This window comes from Perca flavescens, chromosome 6 (genome assembly GCF_004354835.1).
Source record: "Perca flavescens isolate YP-PL-M2 chromosome 6, PFLA_1.0, whole genome shotgun sequence".
Classification (NCBI taxonomy): Eukaryota; Metazoa; Chordata; class Actinopteri; order Perciformes; family Percidae; genus Perca; species Perca flavescens.
This window is the reverse complement of record NC_041336.1, coordinates 18,384,544-18,406,529: the sequence shown is the minus strand read 5'-3', so window position 1 is coordinate 18,406,529 and position 21,986 is coordinate 18,384,544. Positions and strand designations below refer to the sequence as shown.

The window sequence follows — 21,986 nt, the reverse complement described above, 5'->3', positions numbered from 1 at the left end:
CGACTCACACCCAGATACAAAACATTACAGTAATCCAAACGTGATGACACAAAGGCATGAACAACCTTCTCCATATCATCAAAAGTAAGGATAGATTTCAATTTAGATATTGATCTAAGATGGAAGAAACTGTTCTTAACGACAGCATTAATTTGCCGGTCAGAGTCAAAAATGACATCAAGGTTCTTCACGCTAGACAGTTTTTTCCCAGGAAACAAACCCAGGCAGTCATCATCCACACACCCCTATTTCCAAATAAAATCATCTCGGTCTTATCCTCATTTAATTGGAGAAAGTTATTTGCAAGCCAACACTTGACCTCTGCCAAACATGCTTGAAGAGACTGAAATGTTCAAATGAAACGAGTTAATTCTGAGTCACAAACCTGAATCACTGCTGTGGCAGAGATGTTGCTTTAATTACATTCTGTCTCAGATGTGTCAGGTGTATTTGTTTTTTTGTCTGCTGTATTTACAGAAAGCTCCGAGAAGCAATGAACACTCAGAAGAATGCAGAGAGAGCAGCTATGAGAGCTCACTTCAGGAGTAAATATGAGCTGTCTGAGGTCTGTGTTTGTGTTTGTAATAGAACGAGGTAAAAAATAAATAATAATCTATGTTTTTACTCGAGTTTGTCTGTCAGTCAGCAGGACGTCTCATTAAGAGATCAGGGAAATTTTCGATGTGTGATGTTATAAATTCCACATATACTGATTTTCCAAAATTGTGAATTTTCAAACAAAACATCCAAGCTTCAAGTTTGATTGCCTGTTTAAGATTACATTCCCATAACTCCCAACAGATTTCAAACAAATTTAAATAACTTATTTAACATATCAAAATGTCTTTTTCACCATAATTTTATTTGTATTAAACTCATTTAAATGGCTGTAACTCTGTAGTTATAAGCCTGAGTCATGTAAAATTGTGTTCCATTCAGCTTTGTACAAAGCCCTATTCAAAATACAGGAGGAGGAAGTATGTGTTTTTTTTGGGTAAAGGTTCCTTACTTTGTCAAACCTTCAAAAACAAATAGGCCTGAACTTTACAAATGTATTTATATTTCTTATCCATTCTGTATGTTTGTGTAGCATGGTCATGATGTATGATGATCATCAAGTTCTTATCCTTTGTCACATTTCACTTTCAACTCTCTCTTTCTTCTGTTTTTTTATCCTCCTGATTAGAGCCCCAAGGACACAAACCACCTGAGGTCTGTTGGCGGGAAAGTGTCGCTTCCCTACGAGCTGTCCAAGATCATTCATCCTGAAACCAAAACCAAGGACGATGGCTTCAACCTGCTGAGCGCCTTTCAAGGCCTCAGCTTCGGCACAGCGGCGCTCACAGGGAGGACACACAGCAAGACGTCCACTCCCACACCAGCCACTTGTAAAGTAATGTGATCAATATGTGATCACAGGGATGATCGGTACACCGCCTTCTAAATGAGTTAGTACAGGGGAACCACAGGGGACCCTCATACATGATTGCTGCTCACACACAAACAGTGCTTCAACCTCTTACAAACTCAGTCCAATCATCTCTGTTACACAAACATGTCATTCAGACTTTGCTTTTGTACTTATTGTTTGTCTTTTATGTAGAAATAATAATATGCCAGATAATTTTATTTGTTATAGCCTTTGAGATGAGCTAAATATGAATATGAATAATATATTAATTAGTTCATGATATTATGTATTATATAATATAGAAGCTACTAGATTATTATGACTAGCTAGTTTATAGATCCAAATGAGTGATCTATTCACAATTAAGGAACCTCAGGGAAACACGTTCAAATTTATCACACATTCACAGTATGTAATTCAAGTAATGACATTACTCATTTTGTACTTCAAATTGTTTTACTGTCTTTTTATAAATAATCTTTCCATATATAAACTGTATATGTAATGTATGTGAGCAAAGTTTTAAGTTATTAGTTTATTGATTAGTTTGCATTGAGGTGATAGTGGTGTGTAAATAGTTTTACACTTTCCTAATCAAAGTTTTTTATAAAGCAGAGACCAAGAACTCACCAATAAAACCTTGTAGAGTTACCTACAAATGGATAAGTAGGCAGTCATGGTCCTTTTAATTTTGGTTTATTAGCTGTGTGTGAAAAACTTTAATGCAAAAACTGTTAAACTAAATAATAAAAACATTTTGACCAGCTGGACCCACGTTTTTTGGCCTGTGTGTGTGTGTGTGTGTGTGTGTGTGTGTGTGTGTGTGTGTGTGTGTGTGTGTGTGTGTGTGTTTTCTGGATCAGCCTGACATTTGGAGTCTGTTGTGATTCTCTTGAACTCTGATCCTCACATCCATTAATCATTGTCTGCTATCAGTTCATCAGAGCGATATAGAGCACACTCAAGGATTTGAGGTTGAGGATGAAGGAGGGAAATAATCGGTCCTGCAGAGACGACGAGCGGTGTCACAACTCTGGATGAGACTGGCCAACACATCTTGCCTGGACCATGAGGAGCATGTACATCCCAGTGACTGTGTGTGTCAGAGCACAGGGCACTTGTGTGTCTAGTGCTGGAGTAAGAAAGAGGGGTTTGGATGGTCAAGTGCGAAGCTTTGAGGAGATCCCTCACACAGGGAGGAGCGGCTGGGTCAACTTGGTTAAGTTCTGGAGAGAAGATCGTTTCCGGCAGCTCCACAAGCACATGGAGAGGACCTTCAACGCCCTCGGCCCCATTTACAGGTAAATAGAGGGATGATGTCATTACCTTAAGTGTGGCATTGATGAGAGAAAGTGTTGATCATCAAGGTTTTCCAATATATTAATAATAATAATAATATAATATATATAATATAATAATATAACAATAGTGCATATGAGTTTACACCTTTTTGTGTGTGTGTGTGTGTGTGTGTGTGTGTGTGTGTGTGTGTGTGTGTGTGTGTGTGTGTGTGTGTTTGAAGGGAGCATGTGGGCACCCACAGCAGTGTGAACATCATGTTGCCGTCTGACATTGCAGAGCTGTTCCGCTCAGAGGGCCTGCACCCCCGACGGATGACCCTGCAGCCCTGGGCAACGCACCGAGAGACACGCCAGCTCAGCAAGGGAGTCTTCCTCAAGTGAGTAAGACCTGTTTACAACTCATGCTGTGGTGATATAATGTGAATCTGATTAATCTGTCACGGTGTGGGGACTCACCTACCTTGTTGGGAACAAAATTCAAGTCTCCACTATGTAAGTCATTACATTTTTAGGTTGGTTGGGTGTATGGGCAAGGCTATGCATGTAGTGGTTATGATTCAGGTTAGGATGTCTCAAGACGTCAGGAAGTCTCCAGAGAAAGATTGCATGAGTGTAAGTCAATGCAATGTCCCCTTAAGTGAGGGAAACAAGTTTTGTGTGTGTGTGTGTTTGTATAAGTGCATCCAATCATTTTTGGGGTCATTCAATCAGTTGTGGAAAGTATTCAGCTATACTCTTGTCCGTGTAGCTTTTTAAAGCTCTTATATGTAGACTACTATTGTGATTGTAGCACCTTTCAAATTATTCTGATTGATGATCATGAGTTTTTGTTTATAGAAAAATCTGCCAATTCCAGTAAAAAATTATCACAAAGAGACACATAACAATTACAAACGATGCAGCCAGGAGATTTGTGTTGTTTTGTGTCACTTTGAGTCTGGGATTTTTCCTTCTACTTAGGAGGTGTGGGGGCCTTTTACACGTCTGTGCCCATGGGCTCATCGTCTAGTAATCTGCCCATGGTTTTGAAACCTACTGGATCCAGTAGGTTTTGGCTAAACGTTGCAGAAATAACTGGACAGGTAAAGGTTAAGTTGGGTAGATGTTAAGTATCACAGAAGAGACATGTTCGTGGTTAGGGCTTTGTTAGCCAAGGGAAACACAAATTGATAGGGAAACAGACACAGCACCTCTTCTTTACGAATATTTAAGTAACGGAAGAGCACATCTGCTTGAGAAAGGTAGTTTTCTTTCCAACCCAGTTTATTTGCTTCACAATGACTGAGCAGAGGTGAAGCAGGTTGACTTCCATGCCTCACTCCAAATCTTCTCTCCACAGGAACGGTGAGGAGTGGCGAGCTGACCGTCTACTGCTCAACAAGGAGGTGATGATGAGTGCGCCCGTGAAGCGCTTTCTCCCCCTGCTTGATGAGGTTGCAATGGATTTCTGTCAGATGCTGCGGGCCAGAGTGGAGAGGGAGGGGAGAGGCGAGGAGGGGAAGCGCAGTCTGACTATGGATCCCAGTCCTGACCTCTTCCGCTTCGCACTGGAAGGTCTGAGGTCATCATCCTCAGTGATTTTTGACCTGTGGTTTCGTTGTGTATTCTTGTGTGTGATTGCACAGTTGGAGTCTAAATGAATTCCTGTTTTATTAATACACATACACATCATCGGTATAATATTCTGGACCCTTTTATATCCAGGAAAAATTTGTTAAATGTAAAGGACCAGGGTTTAATGGGGACATAACTGTCTCCTTTTCATCCAGCAATGATTGACATTGAAGTCCTGGGGGAGGGGAGAGTATGGATTAATGTCACCTTCCTCTTTTGACAGTCTCTCATTCACCCTATTAGCTCTTTGAGTTGAGTCACGCTTGTTGAAGAGGCTGTGATGGAGTCTCACTTCAGAGGAATTATACAGTCTGCAGGAACATCACCTTTAACATCTTACTGCTTCGCTCTTTCTGTTTTTTAATTCAAAATAGTCTAAGCTCTTATTAAAACCAAACTCATTTTAACCTGTTGTTAACATATTATAGGCTACATGTAGGAGGTCAAGGAGAACGCACCTTTATAAATAGAAACTGCAGCAAATATGATCAAAGCTTCAGCATTCTTTCCCCAGGTCTGCTCCTTTCATGAGCCTGTGTGTGTGTGTGTGTGTGTGTGTGTGTGTGTGTGTGTGCGTGCGCGTGCGCATGCGCGTGTATATGACAGAGAGTGAAGGGGGCGGGGAAGTTGATGACTTTGAGACATGCTAGTCTGCTCCTATGGACGACAACACTCGAAGCCAGGTGCTAAGCCGGGATAGGAATAGACATGCAAGAAACTATTTCAGTTAGTGATGTGAATTTAATATAATACAAGCGTGTCTGATAGGTGGTGGATGCCTGGTGGTGGAGAGGCAGTTCCTCTGAGGCAACAAATGCACTCAGATAAAAAGAGGAGCTAGATTTGAAAAACACAGTTTACACAATATTTTCTTGTTGTCACAGACATAGACTTTTTTGTGTTTCATTTTAGAATATACTCAACCCATATGGCCCTTTTAAAATGAAAAAATAAAAACCTGAAACCTTGAAAACTATTATTGTTAACTCTCACCCTCACCCACCTATACAACCTCACCTTCTCCTTCCCCCCTGTAGCCAGTTGCCATGTGATCTACGGGGAGCGTATTGGCCTCTTCTCCTCATCTCCCTCAATGGAGTCCCAGAAGTTTATCTGGGCCGTGGAGCGAATGCTGGCAACAACCCCTCCTCTCCTCTACCTGCCCCCTCGCCTGCTGCTCCGCATCGGCGCTCCCCTGTGGACCCAGCACGCCAGTGCATGGGACCACATCTGCAGCCACGGTAGGCAGACTAAACACATTTATTGGACTCCTTTGGCAGGGAGTAATGGATCTAGTTCATCTAACTCTCTTTAATCTGTTCCATTATCCACCTTAACGACTCCCATCTTACACTCTGACTCTGTCATCCTGTCCTGATCTTCTTCTAGCGGAGGCGAGGATCCAGAAGGGGTGCCAGCGTCTGTCTTCCTCCCAAGCTCAGGGGTCTGAGGCTGGAACAGCTGGAGGCCAGTACACCGGGGTTCTGGGCCAACTCATGGAGAAAGGGCAGCTATCCTTGGACCTCATCAAAGCCAACATCACTGAGTTGATGGCAGGAGGGGTCGACACGGTGTGTGTGTGTGTGTGTGTGTGTGTGTTTTCTTTGGCCTGTATTTGTATATCTCACCCTAACTGATTCCATGTCACCTCTCATCACCGTCATCTCTGCAGACAGCGGTGCCCCTCCAGTTTGCTCTGTTTGAGCTGGGCCGTAACCCGGAGGTGCAGGAGAGGGTGAGGCAGCAGGTGAGGACGTCGTGGGCACAGGCTGGTCGTGATCCTCAGAAAGCCCTGCAGGGGGCGCCATTACTGAAAGGCCTAATCAAGGAGATTCTTAGGTACATAATACTCAAGGCACATACATCTGCTCATGACCTGATTAACCTATTTGTAGGCCACCTACATAGACCCACGCACTTTGCACCATCTCTGCATTGTGTATTTACCCTGTTGGATCTGTTGCCATGTGAGCTCAGTATGATTTTTTTCCCATAGCACTTTTAGAAAGCTCTCATCTGTATTAGCTTAGCGAAAAGTTAAGCATGAAAGTTCATTCTTGACCTTGGAAACAGTAGTTCGACATAACAATTCCAACTCAAGGTCTATTTATTAACTTTTCCAAGGCTTTCAGAGCTTCCATATTAACAGACCCATCTCCATGCCAACTGATCAGACTCTATCAGCTGATGAAGACTGTGTGATATGGCTGAAAACTTGAGTCGGGATGGTCCACAGTAGGCCTGCACGATAAATCGTTATAAAATCGCGATCTCGATTCACCCCTGATCGTGATTTAATTTTGAAATGTCTTCGATTTTTTATTTATTTTTTTCTCCAATTAATTTATTGAAAGCATTTGACATTAACATATTTTAGTTATGTTAAGACATGTTCAAGGAGTTCAGTTAAAGCCTGTATCAGGGCCATAATTAGTTCAGTGTGTTATATGTGACTTTTTTTGGTAGCCTACTGTACTTAAATGGCCAGTATGTACATTGAAAGTCAAAGATAACATCTAAAAAATGTATATCTGTTTGTGTGTGTGTGCATATGTGTATGTTTTGGGTTGTGTCAGGTTATATCCGGTGGGAACTACAGTGCAGCGCTATCCGATCAAAGATATTGTTCTTCAGAATTACCATGTTCCTGCTGGGGTGAGTGATCACACTGTGACTGTGGCACATTCAGTGCTACAACTATTTTCAGTGTGTTTGACGGACATCAACTCTCTCCTCAGACGATGGTCCAGGCCTGTCTCTACCCCCTGGGAAGAAGTGCGGAAGTGTTTGAGGATCCACTGCGCTTTGACCCCGGCCGGTGGGGTAGCAGCAGAGAGGAAGGCCAAAGAGGAGAGGGGCCAGGGGGGTTTCGCTCTCTGGCGTTTGGGTTTGGTGCGAGGCAGTGTGTCGGGAGGAGGATTGCTGAGAACGAGATGCAGCTCTTGCTCATGCATGTGAGTATTGGCAGACAAGAGAAGGGGGAAAGGATGTGATGCAAGAGGAAGGAAAAGAGTTGGAAATGTTGAGTCATAGGGAAGAAAAGGCGGACAGAAGATTAGAGAAGCTTAATCTGTGTCTGCTGAGCAGGATGAAGTATTCAGACCCTTTACCTAAGTAAAAGTACCAGACCACAATGTTAAAATACTCTATTATAGGTAAAAGTAAGGAATGCACAAGCAGCAGTTCACTGTTTTAGCTGGTTATAGGCCTAATGTATATATACACACACAGTATACAGTTTATTCCAGTGGTTACCAAGCAAGGGCTCGGGCCCTTCCAAAGAGCCACAAGATGAATCTGAAGGGTCATGAGAGGATGGATGGGAGAAAGAGAATTTGTATTCATTTCTCAGACTTTTCTCTAATAAATTGGATCATTTTACCTCTTTGGGTTAGTTTAAACAGTTTTTTATCTTTTATTTTAAATTAAATCATAGAGAAGTTTAGAGAAAGAATGTCTTTTTGGGGGATGTGTTGACAACTCATCTGAAATGTAACGAGGAGCCCCAACTAGAGACTGCTTAACTGTAAGGGGTCATAAACCAAAAAGGTTCAGAACCTCTGTTTTAATCTGTGTTGTATTATATATAATATGTTTCACTCGGTCTTCACACCCTATCACCCCCCTCCCCCACCCACCCACCGCCTCACTTTATCCTCCCTTCTTGTTTCTGCTCCCTCTCTGTCTAGATCCTGCTGAGCTTCCATCTCAGCGTGTCATCCTCAGAAGACATTAAAACCACATGCACCCTCATCCTCCAGCCCGAGACTCCGCCAAGGATCACTTTCAGGAAACTCTGACACACACACACACACACACACACACACACACACACACACACACACACACACACACACACACACACACACACACACACACACAGAAGTGAGTCATCAACATTTGGCATGTTTAATCACACAATTTAGCCTGTTTTAGTCTCCCAACATAACAACCATAAATGTCTGATGATACTCACTGAAGCTTATACTGAGCTTTTTTTGCATTCTCATAAACTGTACAACAAGAAATTCAAGAATTCATAATGCTGATGAATAAAGTATACTTTCCTCCTCCTGTTTTTTTCATTGTGGCAAGCTTGCAAAATCAATTCATTCATTATTGTTAAATCATTAACGCTGCTGTCCACCAGATGGCGCTAAAATACACACCAACACATTCATTTACACGCTTGTCCATCCTTACCACCATAGACTGTTAATATTTACAGTCTATGGTCACCACTCAGTCCTCACTTGGCCTGCTTCGTGCATCCAACAGGTTGGTCGTTTCCTTTCTAAAGATCTAAACTTTACAATCTTGCTCCATACTGTGTCTGTACTGTGTTTGTATGCAGTGTGCCAACAAATGTTTCTGTACCCTGCTGTTTATGTTACATTCTTTGTTATTTATTTATTTTTAGCTGAAAATCTTTCCTGCTGTTTATTGCTTTCGCTCCGCCAGATATTGATCACTCCACTTTTCCCACTTTTGTCAATTGTTTGCTGACAACCTCCATAAAATGACTAAAATGTGAAAGTGTTAATACTAATAGGCATACTGCTACCTGGCCCCTGTATTTTAATATTTAAAGTGTTGCAAATTTAACTTATATATCAGTATCATATTATGTCTCCATGCGTGAAAGCGACCTTCACTACAGTCTGGTAATTATGTGCAGTGCTATTATTAGTCATTTATCATACTAGGTGTGTGCCACACAGAGCAGAGGGCTGCAGGGTTTCTCTAGTCAACCCAGGAACAAAGGTCTGTTTGTCCTTTGGCTAACGATTTACACCCTCTGTCTGCCTGGGTTCATGTATGACTTCCTTTGTGCACTCTAAGAAACTTTGAGTGAACTGCGTCACTGAGTGGAAAGACACATCATTTCTATGTGCCACCTTATTTCTATGTGCCACCTCATTTGTCAAAGTCTCATACTTAAATAACATCAGCCGTTATCAGTCCCCTGTTCTCTAAGACAGGTTTGTGTGTGGTCCAATAAAACAGCAAGCTGCAGTGGGTGAGTGCAAAGTATGCTTCTGGTAATATGTTTTTCTAACCTAAAAAGGTATACAGGTTCTCTTAAGTCTGCCTTTGATCAGAATCGGAATCAGAATCAGTTTTGTTGGCCAAGTATACTTACATACACAAGGAATTTGACTTCGGTAGGTGTTAACTCTCTATACTTTCAACAAATAGACATGAAAACATGAAAAGGGTAAAATAGCTTATAATTAATAGTTATTAAATAACTTACTTTGATAGATAGTAGATTGGTTATGGCCATTAATAAAACTACTTTTGGGTTGCCAGGTTGCAGTTGATGAATTCTTCTAAATTATGACTTTCTTTTTAGCTCTTTATTTCATCATGTGGATTCTTCACAAGGGCTGTTTGACCTCTGAGCTTCGCTGCAGGCAATCTGGGCCAAAATTAATACATAATAACTTAACATTTATAACTCCTGACTTAAATTATTGTAAGAACCATTTATTACTGACTTATTAACATTATTATTATGATTATTATTGATTATAGATGATTGACTTTTTTTATTAGAAAGTAGGAAACAATTTTGTATTATTATTAATTAATCTTGTTGTTTTTTTAGAGTCAACTGATAAATTGTAAGGTCTAAAAAAAGATAGAAAGTAATGAAAAAGAAACTGTCTTGTATTGTCCAAAACCAAAGGTTTCGCAACAATATAAAACAGAGAAAAGAAACAATTCCCCACATTTTAGAAGCTGGAAAGAGCAACTATTGGTCATTTTACCTAGATGAATGACTTTTGTCAATTGTTGAGGAATGTAATTAGCTTAATCAACAAATCGCTTCAGCACAAATAATCATGTGGAAAGTACTGCAAAGATATTTTGTGTCTGGTTTGGGGTCAATAGTCTTACCGGTTAGGGTTTCATAATCTGCAGCAATGTATCACTTTGTCTTGCAGTGCACCCTGATAGTTTAGTGTCATCACTGTGACATCCATTTTTAGCATCACATTGGCTCAGTCTGGCTACTAATTCATCCAAAATCATCCGTCTGTTGCAAGCAGTGGCCTCACTCCAAATGGTCTGAGTGGGAGGAGAGATAAGGGGGCAGCAGAGGGGTCAGAGCGTGAAAATGAAGCAAAGAGACTCAACCAGGCTTGTTCAGGACAATTCACAAGACTTGGAGAATGGAAGTGCACGACCTGAGCACGGACTAGGATAAAGGCAGAGGAAAAAAATATAGAAGAATTACAGGATAAAAAATTAAATAAACAAATAGAGGAGGAGGAACTGCATTGTGAATTTGGATCTTATTAAAAATTGATAGTTTTATGAATATGGGTAAGTGGACCAATGATTTTTTTTTGTATTTTGGGTTCTACATTTTGTACATTATCCTAGAACTTAAGCATGATTAAAAATTCAAAGGTGGCCTTTGAGGAACTGATTTACCTGGATTAACTGTTAAAGTGAACTGTAAGGACAAAGGCACTTTGTGTGCAGTTAATTTGGTGTATCTTAGTGATTAATAATTTGTCATTTTCCAATATCTGTGGTTATGCAATATATAATTGTTTTATCACTGTATATTACCCAGGCACCACTGTGTTGTTTGTCAGATCTCACCTTGAGTTCACCGATCGATTGCACACATGCCCACTGACCTGCGTTCATGCAGCAATGTGACCTGCAAACAGGCCACACCCGTCACCTGGGTAAACTCTTATCAGTTATAAAAGCTGTCTCTCGACTGATTTTTGACCTGCTTTATTTATAGTCAGCCTTTCAGTAACAGGTAAATAGCTGCATCTATGTACAGTATGTGTGTGTGCATGTATTTTCATGCACTGGGATGTGTCTGAGGAGAGTCTCAGTGGGACACGTAATGATGTGTGCAGCGGTGCGGCAGAACTGGGTCACAGGAAGGTGGAGAGAGAGAAAAAGACACAAAGAGAAAGAAACACTGACAGCTACTGAATCCATTGGATGGAGGAGCTGTGCATGTTCACATTATTCCTGCAAAAGTCACCATTTCCATCACTGAGTTTCCTCTGCAGACCTCGAGAGTTGTCCTTCTGTGTTCCTGCATGCCCATTCTCCACAGAGGGCTTTAATTTATTGCACACAATTAAAACATTAAACTCATTAAATGATGTTGGTAATCAAGGTCTTAACATTGTGACAGGCAGTGCAAAAAAACCCAAAACACAACACAAAATTGAGCTTTTCTTAACCCCACTTTATAGATCTATAGAAATCGTCTTTGTCAGATTCCTCCTCTCCTCACCTCACCCTCCAGCCCACCCTCCTTTCTCCCTCTTTCCCTTGTCCTCACCTCATCGCCCCTGTTGTGCCTTTAGCAGCAAACTTGTCTGTCAGGCTCTCGTCCTTGTACTCTCTCCTCCCCTGTGGTGGCAGAAAATGCAGGCTTGACTGATTGTGACATCCTTTAAAATGGATGCCATCGTACTGGCTCAAAGCCCTCAACCAGGTACCACAATGCATTGCATGAAAGACGATGGCTCCGTTTACCGGTTTGTACTCTCTGGTTTCATGCAGCAGTGGGGACGAATGGTGTCACTGGGTGTTAAAAGGCTTTACGAGTTGTAAGTCTGGCCCACAGACTTTCCCTCCTTTCCCCATCACCTGGCTGCCCCGCCCACATACACAGGTGCCATGTTTTTGTGCGTACCTACTCCACTGCTGTCACTGTACATAAAAAATTGTTTGTTTGATAGCTGCCATTTTCATCTCTGCTCATAACACATACTGGATAGAAGTGTTGATGTTCTTCCTCATCATTTACATCATTTACTTTTCTTAGTTTGAGGTGTTTAGTTCATTTGTATTCACAGGTGGAGATGACAGTTTAATGACTGACCTTACCCGCTGACAACCTTTCTATGTCGCTACAGCTCGCATCAGGCGCTACTCCGATGTGATGACACTGCCGGACTCTTTCATCCAACGCCAGCAGCTGGATGCCAGCATGGCTGACACCTTCCTGGAGCATCTCTGTCTGCTGAACATCGACCAGGAGCCAATCACAGCGCGCAACACCAGCATAATCTGCACCATTGGTGAGTGTGACAACTGGTCGCAGACAGCCAGTCTCAGTTTCAAGTTTGTTTTCTTCTAACTGTTGTAGCCTGTCATCCTTGAAAGTCTGTCAGCTCCTGGGTGCTGGGTGGCCTCCAGTGTATTGGCAGGGTTTGATTCTTGGCTGGGGGAGCTCTCCGCTTTACTTATGCCCACAAAAAAAGAGAACAATTAGAAAGAAATACAATATACAGATTGCTGCTTAGTTAGCTCTGACTCTCCAGATATCGCCTGTAATTCCTCACAAATACTACCGAATGAAGGGCTCGTATCCAAAGTGAAGAAGTAGCAGATAGATTGACCAACAAAGTTATATTTCAATGTAATCCAATTAATTTCTTGGCCAATAAAATAGAAGGAAAATGTGGAATAAGGGACCATCACAATTTTCCAGAACACAAGTTGACATATTTAAATTGCTTAGTTTTTCAGTCCAAAACCCAAAGATATGCAGTTCACTGTCACAGTAAACACAGAAAATAAGCAAATTGTCACATTTGAGAAGCTGGAATCAGTGATCTTTGGTCATTTTGCCTGACAAACGTATTAAAATTCAAATTGTTTAGTTTTAATGTGAAATATCCTTTCTCTTACTTCTGTTCCTTTCAGGTCCTGCATCCCGATCGATCCCCAAACTCCACGAGATGGTCAAGGCAGGAATGAATATTGCTCGTCTAAATTTCTCTCATGGATCACATGAAGTATGTGCAGTACTTTCCTGTGTACCATTTCTCACAATTAAAGTACTTATACATGCATGTAGTTATTAGGCTTTCCTTCAGTCATGTATTGATTCTCTGTCCGTCTCCTTCTATGTCAGTACCACGGTGAAACCATCAAAAACATCCGAGAAGCGGTGGAGACGATTACCTCTGATCCCTTGTATTATCGGCCGGTTGCCATCGCCTTGGATACGAAGGGTCCAGAGATTCGCACCGGATTAGTGAAAGGGGTAAACATGTTACACTTAATTTATCAAACAGTCTGAACCTTATCAATCTGTCACATTCAGTCAGCTGCAAGAGGAGCTGAAAATATGTTGACTGCTTTGTATCATCATTTTTTACAGGTTGTTACTTACTTTTTCTTTGGTAAAACAAGTGGTTGTGTCCTCATTTGCTTTTTCATCATCTTGTTCTTTGTGTTGCTATCACATGCCGTCTGCTTTGCTGAACAAATAACTCAGAGCTCTTGGAAACCACTTAATGCCTTGATAAGCTTACAAAATGCTCTGCATGATGAGCAAGCTGCACGCTGACTTGTTGTGTCTCTTCTAATGTTGGTTTAGTAGGGGTGGGGAAATCGATACAGCATAGTATCGCAATATTTTCTGTGGCAATACTGTATCGATATACACACATAAATCTTTTATTATATAAATCGCACATGAAAATGTTACTTTTTATAACAATAAGACAACTTATTACAAATTATTGGTAGAAAGCAGTTGACATATGTGTGGGACAATTATAACCCTGTACAGTTAAAGACTGTTATGTTATCACCATCACCGGCACTCAGAACCTCTCATGTGAATTACCTGAACTACTTTAGCCCGGCTCAGATGCAGGTTGTGGTTTTGCAAAGCAAATTTAGGAAGGTTCTCTCCCAGGATGAGAAAGCCAAATATTTGATCATCATTATTTTATTGCATGAGCCCCAACAGATAGAGGTACTTCAGTGTACTATATAGATTACAACATCAAAACTTGGATTAATATTCTGTAATTCTTACATGCCACTGGAGAATATATTAATTTAGGATAATCGCAGAGCATGAATTACAGATTAACAAATGTCTGAGTTTGTTGGTTTAAACAACAGCTTGTAAATCTATTGTGTGTAGACCTGTTCCTCCAAACACAGTAGCTTAAAACAATACTTGGAAGAAACTCCATACTTGCTCCACAGGTTTCACCTAAACACATGACACCTTCCATGCATTTGTCAAGACGTGCGTTGACATCAAAATGCTATTTAATACGTTACTTGGTTTAACAAATTGACTATTAAGTAATCTTTGTCTTTTAAAAAATGTGTTGATAATAGAGATGACAATGATATTTATTTAAAGACAACGATCCGAATTTCTTTCCTTTGTGTTTGTGTGTGTAGAAAGTGGAGGAGGAGGTGGAGCTGGTAAAGGGCAGCCATGTCCGTGTGGTGACAGCAGAGTGTGACAAAGACAAAACAGACGGGAAGATTATCTGGGTGGACTACCCCAGCCTGCCCAAAGTCCTCGAGAAGGGAAGCAAGATCTACATTGATGATGGCCTCATTGGACTCAAAGTACTAGAAACCGGTAATACCGATGAATTAATTAAGTTGACTTTAAGCATGAATGTACAAAAGACCACATAGTGACGTCTCTGTCTGTCATTCTGTCTCACTTAGCTGAAAAACCAATGAAAAGATTGTGGGTCACCTAGAGTTAGGGTTGAAATTAGGATTATAATTTAAGAAATCCCAAATACATTTTAAGAACCTTTCTTCATAACTCCTTCTCCTTCTCCTTCAAAGAGATCCAGTCTGGTTAAGACTCCTTTATCAACAAAATCTTTACAAAGAAATGTAGTTTTGGCTGTCCTCAATTCAGGGTTATCCACAACTCTGAGGATAATTTAATTAACTCCTCCTCGTCTGCAGGACCTGACTGGGTGGATGCGGTGGTGGAGGCCGGTGGGCTGCTGTGCAGTCGTAAAGGCGTTAATCTCCCTGGCTGCGACCTCATCGGCCTGCAGGCAGTCAGCGAGCGAGACGAGGCCGACCTAAGGTTTGGGGTAGCCCAGGGTGTAGACATGGTGTTTGCCAGCTTCATCCGCTCTGCCCAGGATGTCAAAGATGTGCGGCGAGTTCTGGGGGCACACGGACGAGACATCAAAGTGATCAGCAAGGTGGAAAGCCGACAAGGGGTTCAGAAGTGAGTCAAGGAAAATACTGAGAGAAAACCATTAAGGCCGTTATTTTGAGTAGCTGGAGGCAGTGACAGTTTCATAATGAGGCTGACTTTGAAATCCACCTCCTGTGGACAGCCAGCAGTCAGTGATGGATGGACACATGTCGGCTCTGGATGTTACACATCTATGATAAGTGATCTGTGTGGCTGTCTGCGTGAGTTATAGCTGCCACTTAATATATCTGACACAATTTATGTCACAGCTTTGTCATCTCCATTACTCATCTCTCGCTACCTCCTGCTGCTCTCTAGCTGCTGACAGTGTTAACTATGGCTCTGATTTAAATGGGATTTTTTTTTTTAGATTGGATCATAAAGATTACATTTTGATGCTCTGTATCAATATTTGGCGTATTTTATGTCTCCTGCGGCTGTATTTTTTTCTTAAAGGTCATGTATTGTAAAGTGAGATTTCCATGTCTTTTTTTGATTATGAAGCAGGTGAAGGTGCTGTATAGATATTGTGAAAGTATCAATACGCTCAATCCACAGAGAAATGCACACAGCCCGTATTCAAATATGGTGCCTTTAAACAAGCAGTTAGGACTTCCGTACGGTTATGATGTCACAACTATACTAAACATAGGTAGAGTGCTGTCGCTACAGTGCTGTTACAGTCTTTCCCTGGCTGCAATGATGGTGCAGAGATGCCAAGAGCACAGATGTGGAAGACCTGGAAACACTGACCCATCAGAGCAGACAGGGCTTTTTCGAGAGGGGGGGCTTAAATAGACAGCCTCTAAAACGGAGCATTTCAGACACAAAGTGAATATAGGTTTATTCAGAGAGACAATATGAGAAAAATGTTTTTTTTTATTGTTTTTTTTACATAAAAGCATGTACACATGTTCTAGTAGAAACCCAATATACAAGTATGAACATAAAAATGTGCATAATATGGGACCTTTAAATCTGCATTTATTCTCGTTTGCATTGCTCACACTTTTTTGTCCAGATGATGTGGGATTTAGATCACAATGCAACACTGCTCAATATGTTTCCAAGAACCAGAAGCTGTGAGCAAAATCCTGTTTTTGCAGATCAAGACCTGCATTTGTATAATAAAGCATCAGAAACAAACCGTATCGCCATCGTGTTCCTGCCTCTGCTTCTTCATCCCTTCACACTCCTGTTTTTGTGCTATTTTCCAACTCCCTTATTTTTATACTAAACTCTCAATCCTTTGTTTCCTCATCCCTCCGCTAATCTGTCAGCTTTGAGGAGATCCTGGCTGAGAGCGACGGTGTGATGGTTGCCAGGGGCGACCTGGGGATCGAGATCCCAGCGGAGAAAGTCTTCATCGCACAGAAGATGATGATTGGACGCTGTAACTCTGCCGGCAAGCCCGTCATCTGTGCCACACAGGTCAGGAAGGAACACGCATGCATGCAGGCGTAATGATAAAATGTGCAGATTTAGACTCAAACAGTGTTATCCAATGAAATAGTAAACTACCATTAAAATCTAACAGGCACACATTAACCTTGCACACACACCATAATCAAAAGGCACACGCATTTCCTCTCTTTCACACCCCTCTCATGTTAGGCCTACACACTCACTCGCACACGCACACACACGCATACTCCTGCAGCCATGTTTAGTCACAGTGCTATGTCTTGTTTATGCTACAGCTCCTGACTCAGAGTGACAGCATTATAGCAGGTTTGCTACTCGAGACCTGAGCCCACAAAAATCACCCACACATACTGTAATGCTTATCAGCATTAACAAGCAGCTTCTTAACTACTACAAAAATGTAGTCTTTCAGGCAACTCTGCAAGCAGTCTCATTTTCCAACTGTCTGCCTTGCTTGTTGACATATGATACAAAGTCTCCAGCATGTGAATGATGATCTGGCATTGTCTGCCTCAGTCTAAATGATCTCTCATTTCTCCTCCAATATTGTCTAACCATCCACAAAGCCATTACCCCCTCTCTTCCTTCTCTCCCTAAAGCCTGTTTGCCGCACATTACTTTCTCATCTTGGACAAGAATTGACATACAAAGTGGCTTGTTTTTAATGGATTAATTGATCTAATCCCTTTTACCGTGCCAGAGACATGTTGGCTGTGGTTAAAAGACTAATGGGAATGTGGGTTTGTGTGTGTAATGTGTTTGTAGATGCTTGAGAGCATGGTGGCCCACCCACGGCCAACCAGAGCAGAGGGCAGTGATGTGGCCAACGCCGTGCTGGATGGAGCCGACTGCGTAATGTTATCTGGGGAGACCGCCAAGGGACTGTTTCCTGTGGAGGCAGTCGTAATGATGCACTCGGTGCGTGTCTCTGTGTGTGCATGATGTCCATTCTGTTACATCTGTCTTATAGTAGTGTCCTCTGAAAATGCTCTCCCCCTCTGTCTCCCCCACACCCTCTCCCTCTGTCTCTGTCTCTTAGATCTGTAGGGAGGCAGAGGCGGCCATTTTCCACCAGCAGCTGTTTGAGGAGTTGCGTCGCCTCACTCCTCTCTCCTCTGACCCCACAGAGGTCACAGCCATCGGAGCTGTAGAGTCCTCCTTCAAGTGCTGTGCAGGGGCCATCATAGTCCTCACCACCAGCGGCAGGTGTGTATACCAAACATATCACCATAAGAGTAGTATCGATCTTCTCACCTAACTCTCTGCAAGAAAGTGAATAAGCATATTTCCCAAAACGTCAAACAATTCCTTTAAGGTTAGAGAGAGATTGGGATTACTGTTGATAAAAAGGTGAACGTGAATAAAAGGTTTGCAACAGGACGCAAACTCAAGTTTCCTGCATGAAAGTCAGTCGCTCTACACACCCATCCACTACCCCAACCTGCACACTGTAACCTTCCACAATATAGGGCACTTTCTGCATTACCACTAAACAGTGGCATTGGGCACATATCTTAAAGTGCTGAGTCATACAATATGAATGTATTTCCTAGGATACTTGGCTGGCTTTTTATACACCCAAAAGCATGCACATACTGTAGACTTATAGACTCATTCGTGGAAGAGTTAGAACTGAGTAAATATGTCACTGGCCAGAAATACAGACATGCAGGCTCTATAGAGAGGCAACGTGCCTCCCCTTCTGGTGGACCTTATTGGACCTTAATTCGGAAAAAATATGAACGGTAGTGACGCAAATAATTATTTTTATCCTGTTTGAATTGAGCCATGGATTACAGATATGATGTTTGTCAATTTAAAATAATTTTTCAACCGAAGAAAGTCTCAGTTAGCCGTAGGTTTGTCATATGACCACTTAGTTTTTTGCGAAACCGCTCAGTGAACTACATCTCTCGTCTCACACAATTTACGTCACCTTTCTTGATGCTCAACTTGCTCGCTAGCTAGCTTAGCTCTGTTCCACAACACATTACATGTAACATTATATTACCTGATGTGTTTTATTCAGTGAAGTGTTTTCAGCAGATAAGCAAAAGAACAAGCAAGATCCTCTACTCATTTGAGTAACGTTACATCCCCGGTACGATACACACAGACATCGTAGCTTCAGCGAGACGTCATCCATGCGACATTGAAGTGTGTAGTCTTTCTAATTACGTATTTTCACAGTCTTATACTTCAACAGTTTAACAATAAACGGAGACTTTCTTTGGTTGAAAAATTACCTTTTAAATTGACAAAAATCATATTTGTAATCCATGGCTCAATTCAAACAGGATAAAAAAATAATTTTCCTCTCCCCTTCACTCCCATTCATATTTTTTCGAAAGATAGGCCCCATGGACCGGAAGTAGAAGGGCGTGACTTCGGCTCTCTATAAAGGCTGTAGCAACAAAGTATATTGTTTTAACCCAGAGCAAAGCTACAGATTTAATATTACAGTACTGTTCTCTGCTTTAGCATCCTTAAAGTAGAGTTTTATATTCACTATGTGTATTGTATTCTCCTTTTTTGTGTATTTACTGATTCCCCTACCAAAAATACTGATTTCTATACTCTGCACACACATACGGTATGGATATACTAAACATGGGAATGCATATTTTTAAATCACCGACTCATTTCTATGTACACAGGCACCACATACAGAAGGGGACAAATTAAAATGAACAAATGAAACAAAAAACATAACAAATGCAAATTCCATACAGGCGCACTTCATGATACAATTAAGAAATAAACATCCTATAATGCATGGTGACATGTATAAAAAGACTGAGCGGACATAGCTGACCTTGATTTTTTTTTATCAAGGTTGCAATAAAACAATACTAAGAGTCTACAGAGATGCTATCAGCTCTGTGAGGCTGTACTTAGGCACAGCAGTGCTTTGAGCTGAATGCTGATGATGTAGACTAAGGTGCTCACAATGACAAAGCAAACATGCTGATGTTTAACAGGAACAATGTTTACCACGTTGAAAGTCTTAGTTCAGTGTTTAAGCATGCTCACATTTGCGGAGTAGATGGGAATTTGAAGAATTGGATGAACTGACATGATTGTGCAAGATGAAAAGTAAAGGGATCACCAAAGTGATTACATTTCACCCTGTGAGGAGCATGACCATCTGTACCAAATTCCACGGCATTTCATCCTGAAGTTGTTGAGATGTTTCAGTCTGGAACAAAGTGGTGGACCAACATTAAGCATCGACTGACATGCCGCTAGCATGGCCAAAATGGGATATTGAGAGTGTTCATTATTTTGATGGCAGAAGCTTGTGTCACAAAAACTGCTCAACTGACAAGTGTCTCAATAGGAGCAGTGACTAAAGTGACATATGCATTTAGTAGATCTATGGCAAGGACGACATGTAGGACTCCACCACCATCATCGGAGGGAATATGTTTTAAAAGAATGTGTTCATCCCTTCAGTAGAATATATAACAAGGAGCAAGCTGTTCTGGCAGCTGGAACAACATTAAACTATGACACTTTATGTTTATTGTTTCCTTTTTAATTTGTCACTTATCTATTGTGCCATCATTGTCTCTCCAGGGCGGCACATCTCCTGTCCAGGTACCGCCCTCGATGTCCTATTATTTCCATCACCAGAAGCCCTCAGGTATAGTCTGGCTCTATGAACCAGCAGTGCATTTGTCTTGCCTGAAACACAACTTTGTTGTTGACACACTTTTCATAAATGAACAGTGTGTGACAGTCAGTATATGCTCTCACTGTCTGTTGTTGTAAATGATGACAGCAGCACTAAAGATGTCAGATTGGTTTGACTGACCGAGCGTATTTATATGTAATATTTTACCTAGTGTGTTTTATCGGACAGTTACTTTAAAACGTGATCATAGCGCACTGCAGGACATGTAACACCATCCACAAGCAGTTAAAAAATATGGTAATTTATTTATGCCAAACAATTTGTAGTTATTATATTCACTGTAATGTAACAAAACCTTGAAATTAGCATGTCTCTGTCATATGCCTCAGGTGGCCCGTCAGTCTCAGCTGTTAAGAGGAGTGTTTCCTGTCCTCTTCCACCCTCTGCCTGCTCCCGTCTGGGCCGATGATGTAGACAACAGGGTCAACTTTGGCATGGACATAGGGTGTGTGTGTGTGTGTGTTTGTGTGTTTGTGTGTTTGTGTGTGTGTGTGTGTGTGTGTGTGTGTGTGTGTGTGTGTGTGTGTGTGTGTGTGTGTGTGTGTGTGTGTGTGTGTGTGGGGATTGTATATGCCTCAATTAGCCTGCTCATTTATATGCTATGATACTGTCTTACTCATACACCTGCCTCTGTTTCTTTCCATCCACCTCCTCAGGGAAAGCAAGAGGATTCTTCAAGTCGGGCGACATGGTGATAGTCGTAACAGGCTGGATCCCAGGCTCCGGTCACACTAACATTATGAGGGCAGTCAATGTCCCATAACAATCTGACCTTCCCTGACTATAAATCCAACTGACATGCTGACGTATAAATGTGATGATAACCACCCCTTTAAATAAAACAATAACCACCGCTACTTTTTAACAAAAGCGTTTTGGCAGCATCATCAGTGTTATTTAAACTCAAGGTTATGGTAGGAAAACACTGGAACTGTTCTCATGAATGTTGAATTTGTGTTTAGCGTGTCTTGAAAGCGATGACTCCCCCCAAAATAAAACTTGAATCATTAAGTTTAACACACTGTTCTACTATGCTTCAATAATTGAGCCATGTTCTTTTAATCTGTTATTTGTGGGAGTAATATTGAATTGAAAATGAACATGGTCTCTTTGCCTGCCATTGTTTCAGCATATCATTATTGGTAGCCTTTAACGAAATTGAAGATAAGGCCTTTATTCCTGTCCATATCCTGATCTTATCTCTGTGACGGCACAATTCTTTTGGCTAGTATGAGCTGTGCCGGGAGATGTAGAGATGACGGGTATTGAACCACATCCTTTTGTCCACTGAGATGACCCAGATGCCAATATCTTCCTACTGTTCTCTTGTAAACTAATTATATCTGTTCCTCATGGGGCTTTCTCATATCTGATGACGTCCTTGAATTTCTTCTGCAGGCTTCCTCCTTCCTTTCCAGTTCCTATAAGTGCCTTAAATCCTCCTAGATTACCTATTCTCTTTTTGTCCATAACATCCACATTCAAAGTTAGGCAAATATGTGGGTGTATGAATGTATCTTTCAGAACACGTGTTGGCAACAATATGTCGGCGATAAT

The 21,986-nt window shown here is 41.4% G+C and overlaps 2 protein-coding genes across 3 annotated transcripts; both read left to right on the top strand.

The window, feature by feature from the left end:
• The first annotated feature begins 2,379 nt into the window (after window positions 1-2,379).
• cyp11c1 (cytochrome P450, family 11, subfamily C, polypeptide 1) lies at window positions 2,380-8,396 on the top strand. 2 transcript variants are annotated; one of them, XM_028580147.1, is made up of 9 exons: window positions 2,380-2,712; window positions 2,934-3,089; window positions 4,052-4,266; window positions 5,364-5,567; window positions 5,716-5,897; window positions 5,999-6,165; window positions 6,903-6,981; window positions 7,065-7,280; window positions 8,016-8,396. In XM_028580147.1, exons 1-9 carry the CDS (start codon window positions 2,480-2,482, stop codon window positions 8,124-8,126), a joined length of 1,563 nt encoding a protein of 520 aa, XP_028435948.1. In that variant the 5' UTR covers window positions 2,380-2,479; the 3' UTR covers window positions 8,127-8,396. The 2 variants fall into 2 exon arrangements, with proteins under 2 accessions (XP_028435948.1, XP_028435951.1); XM_028580150.1 differs by having other exon boundaries at window positions 2,480-2,712; window positions 2,990-3,089.
• Window positions 8,397-10,944: 2,548 nt separating this feature from the next.
• pklr (pyruvate kinase L/R) lies at window positions 10,945-21,296 on the top strand. The gene is made up of 12 exons (XM_028580146.1): window positions 10,945-11,989; window positions 12,234-12,398; window positions 13,027-13,118; window positions 13,238-13,369; window positions 14,533-14,719; window positions 15,064-15,337; window positions 16,588-16,738; window positions 17,498-17,650; window positions 17,772-17,938; window positions 20,312-20,378; window positions 20,759-20,874; window positions 21,087-21,296. The coding sequence occupies exons 2-12, from the start codon at window positions 12,260-12,262 to the stop codon at window positions 21,190-21,192; spliced, it is 1,584 nt and encodes a 527-aa protein (XP_028435947.1). The 5' UTR covers window positions 10,945-11,989; window positions 12,234-12,259; the 3' UTR covers window positions 21,193-21,296.
• The last annotated feature ends 690 nt before the right edge of the window (window positions 21,297-21,986 follow it).

Excerpts from the sequence above, each read along its gene's own strand:
- pklr (XM_028580146.1), top strand. The coding sequence starts at position 12,260 with ATGACACTGCCGGACTCTTTCATCCAACGCCAGCAGCTGGATGCCAGC. Across the intron at positions 16,739-17,497 it reads CCGTCATCTGTGCCACACAG|ATGCTTGAGAGCATGGTGGC; the intron begins GTCAGGAAGGAA and ends ATGTGTTTGTAG. Across the intron at positions 20,379-20,758 it reads CCATCACCAGAAGCCCTCAG|GTGGCCCGTCAGTCTCAGCT; the intron begins GTATAGTCTGGC and ends CATATGCCTCAG.
- cyp11c1 (XM_028580147.1), top strand. The coding sequence starts at position 2,480 with ATGAGGAGCATGTACATCCCAGTGACTGTGTGTGTCAGAGCACAGGGC. Across the intron at positions 3,090-4,051 it reads AGCAAGGGAGTCTTCCTCAA|GAACGGTGAGGAGTGGCGAG; the intron begins GTGAGTAAGACC and ends TTCTCTCCACAG. Across the intron at positions 4,267-5,363 it reads CTTCCGCTTCGCACTGGAAG|CCAGTTGCCATGTGATCTAC; the intron begins GTCTGAGGTCAT and ends TCCCCCCTGTAG.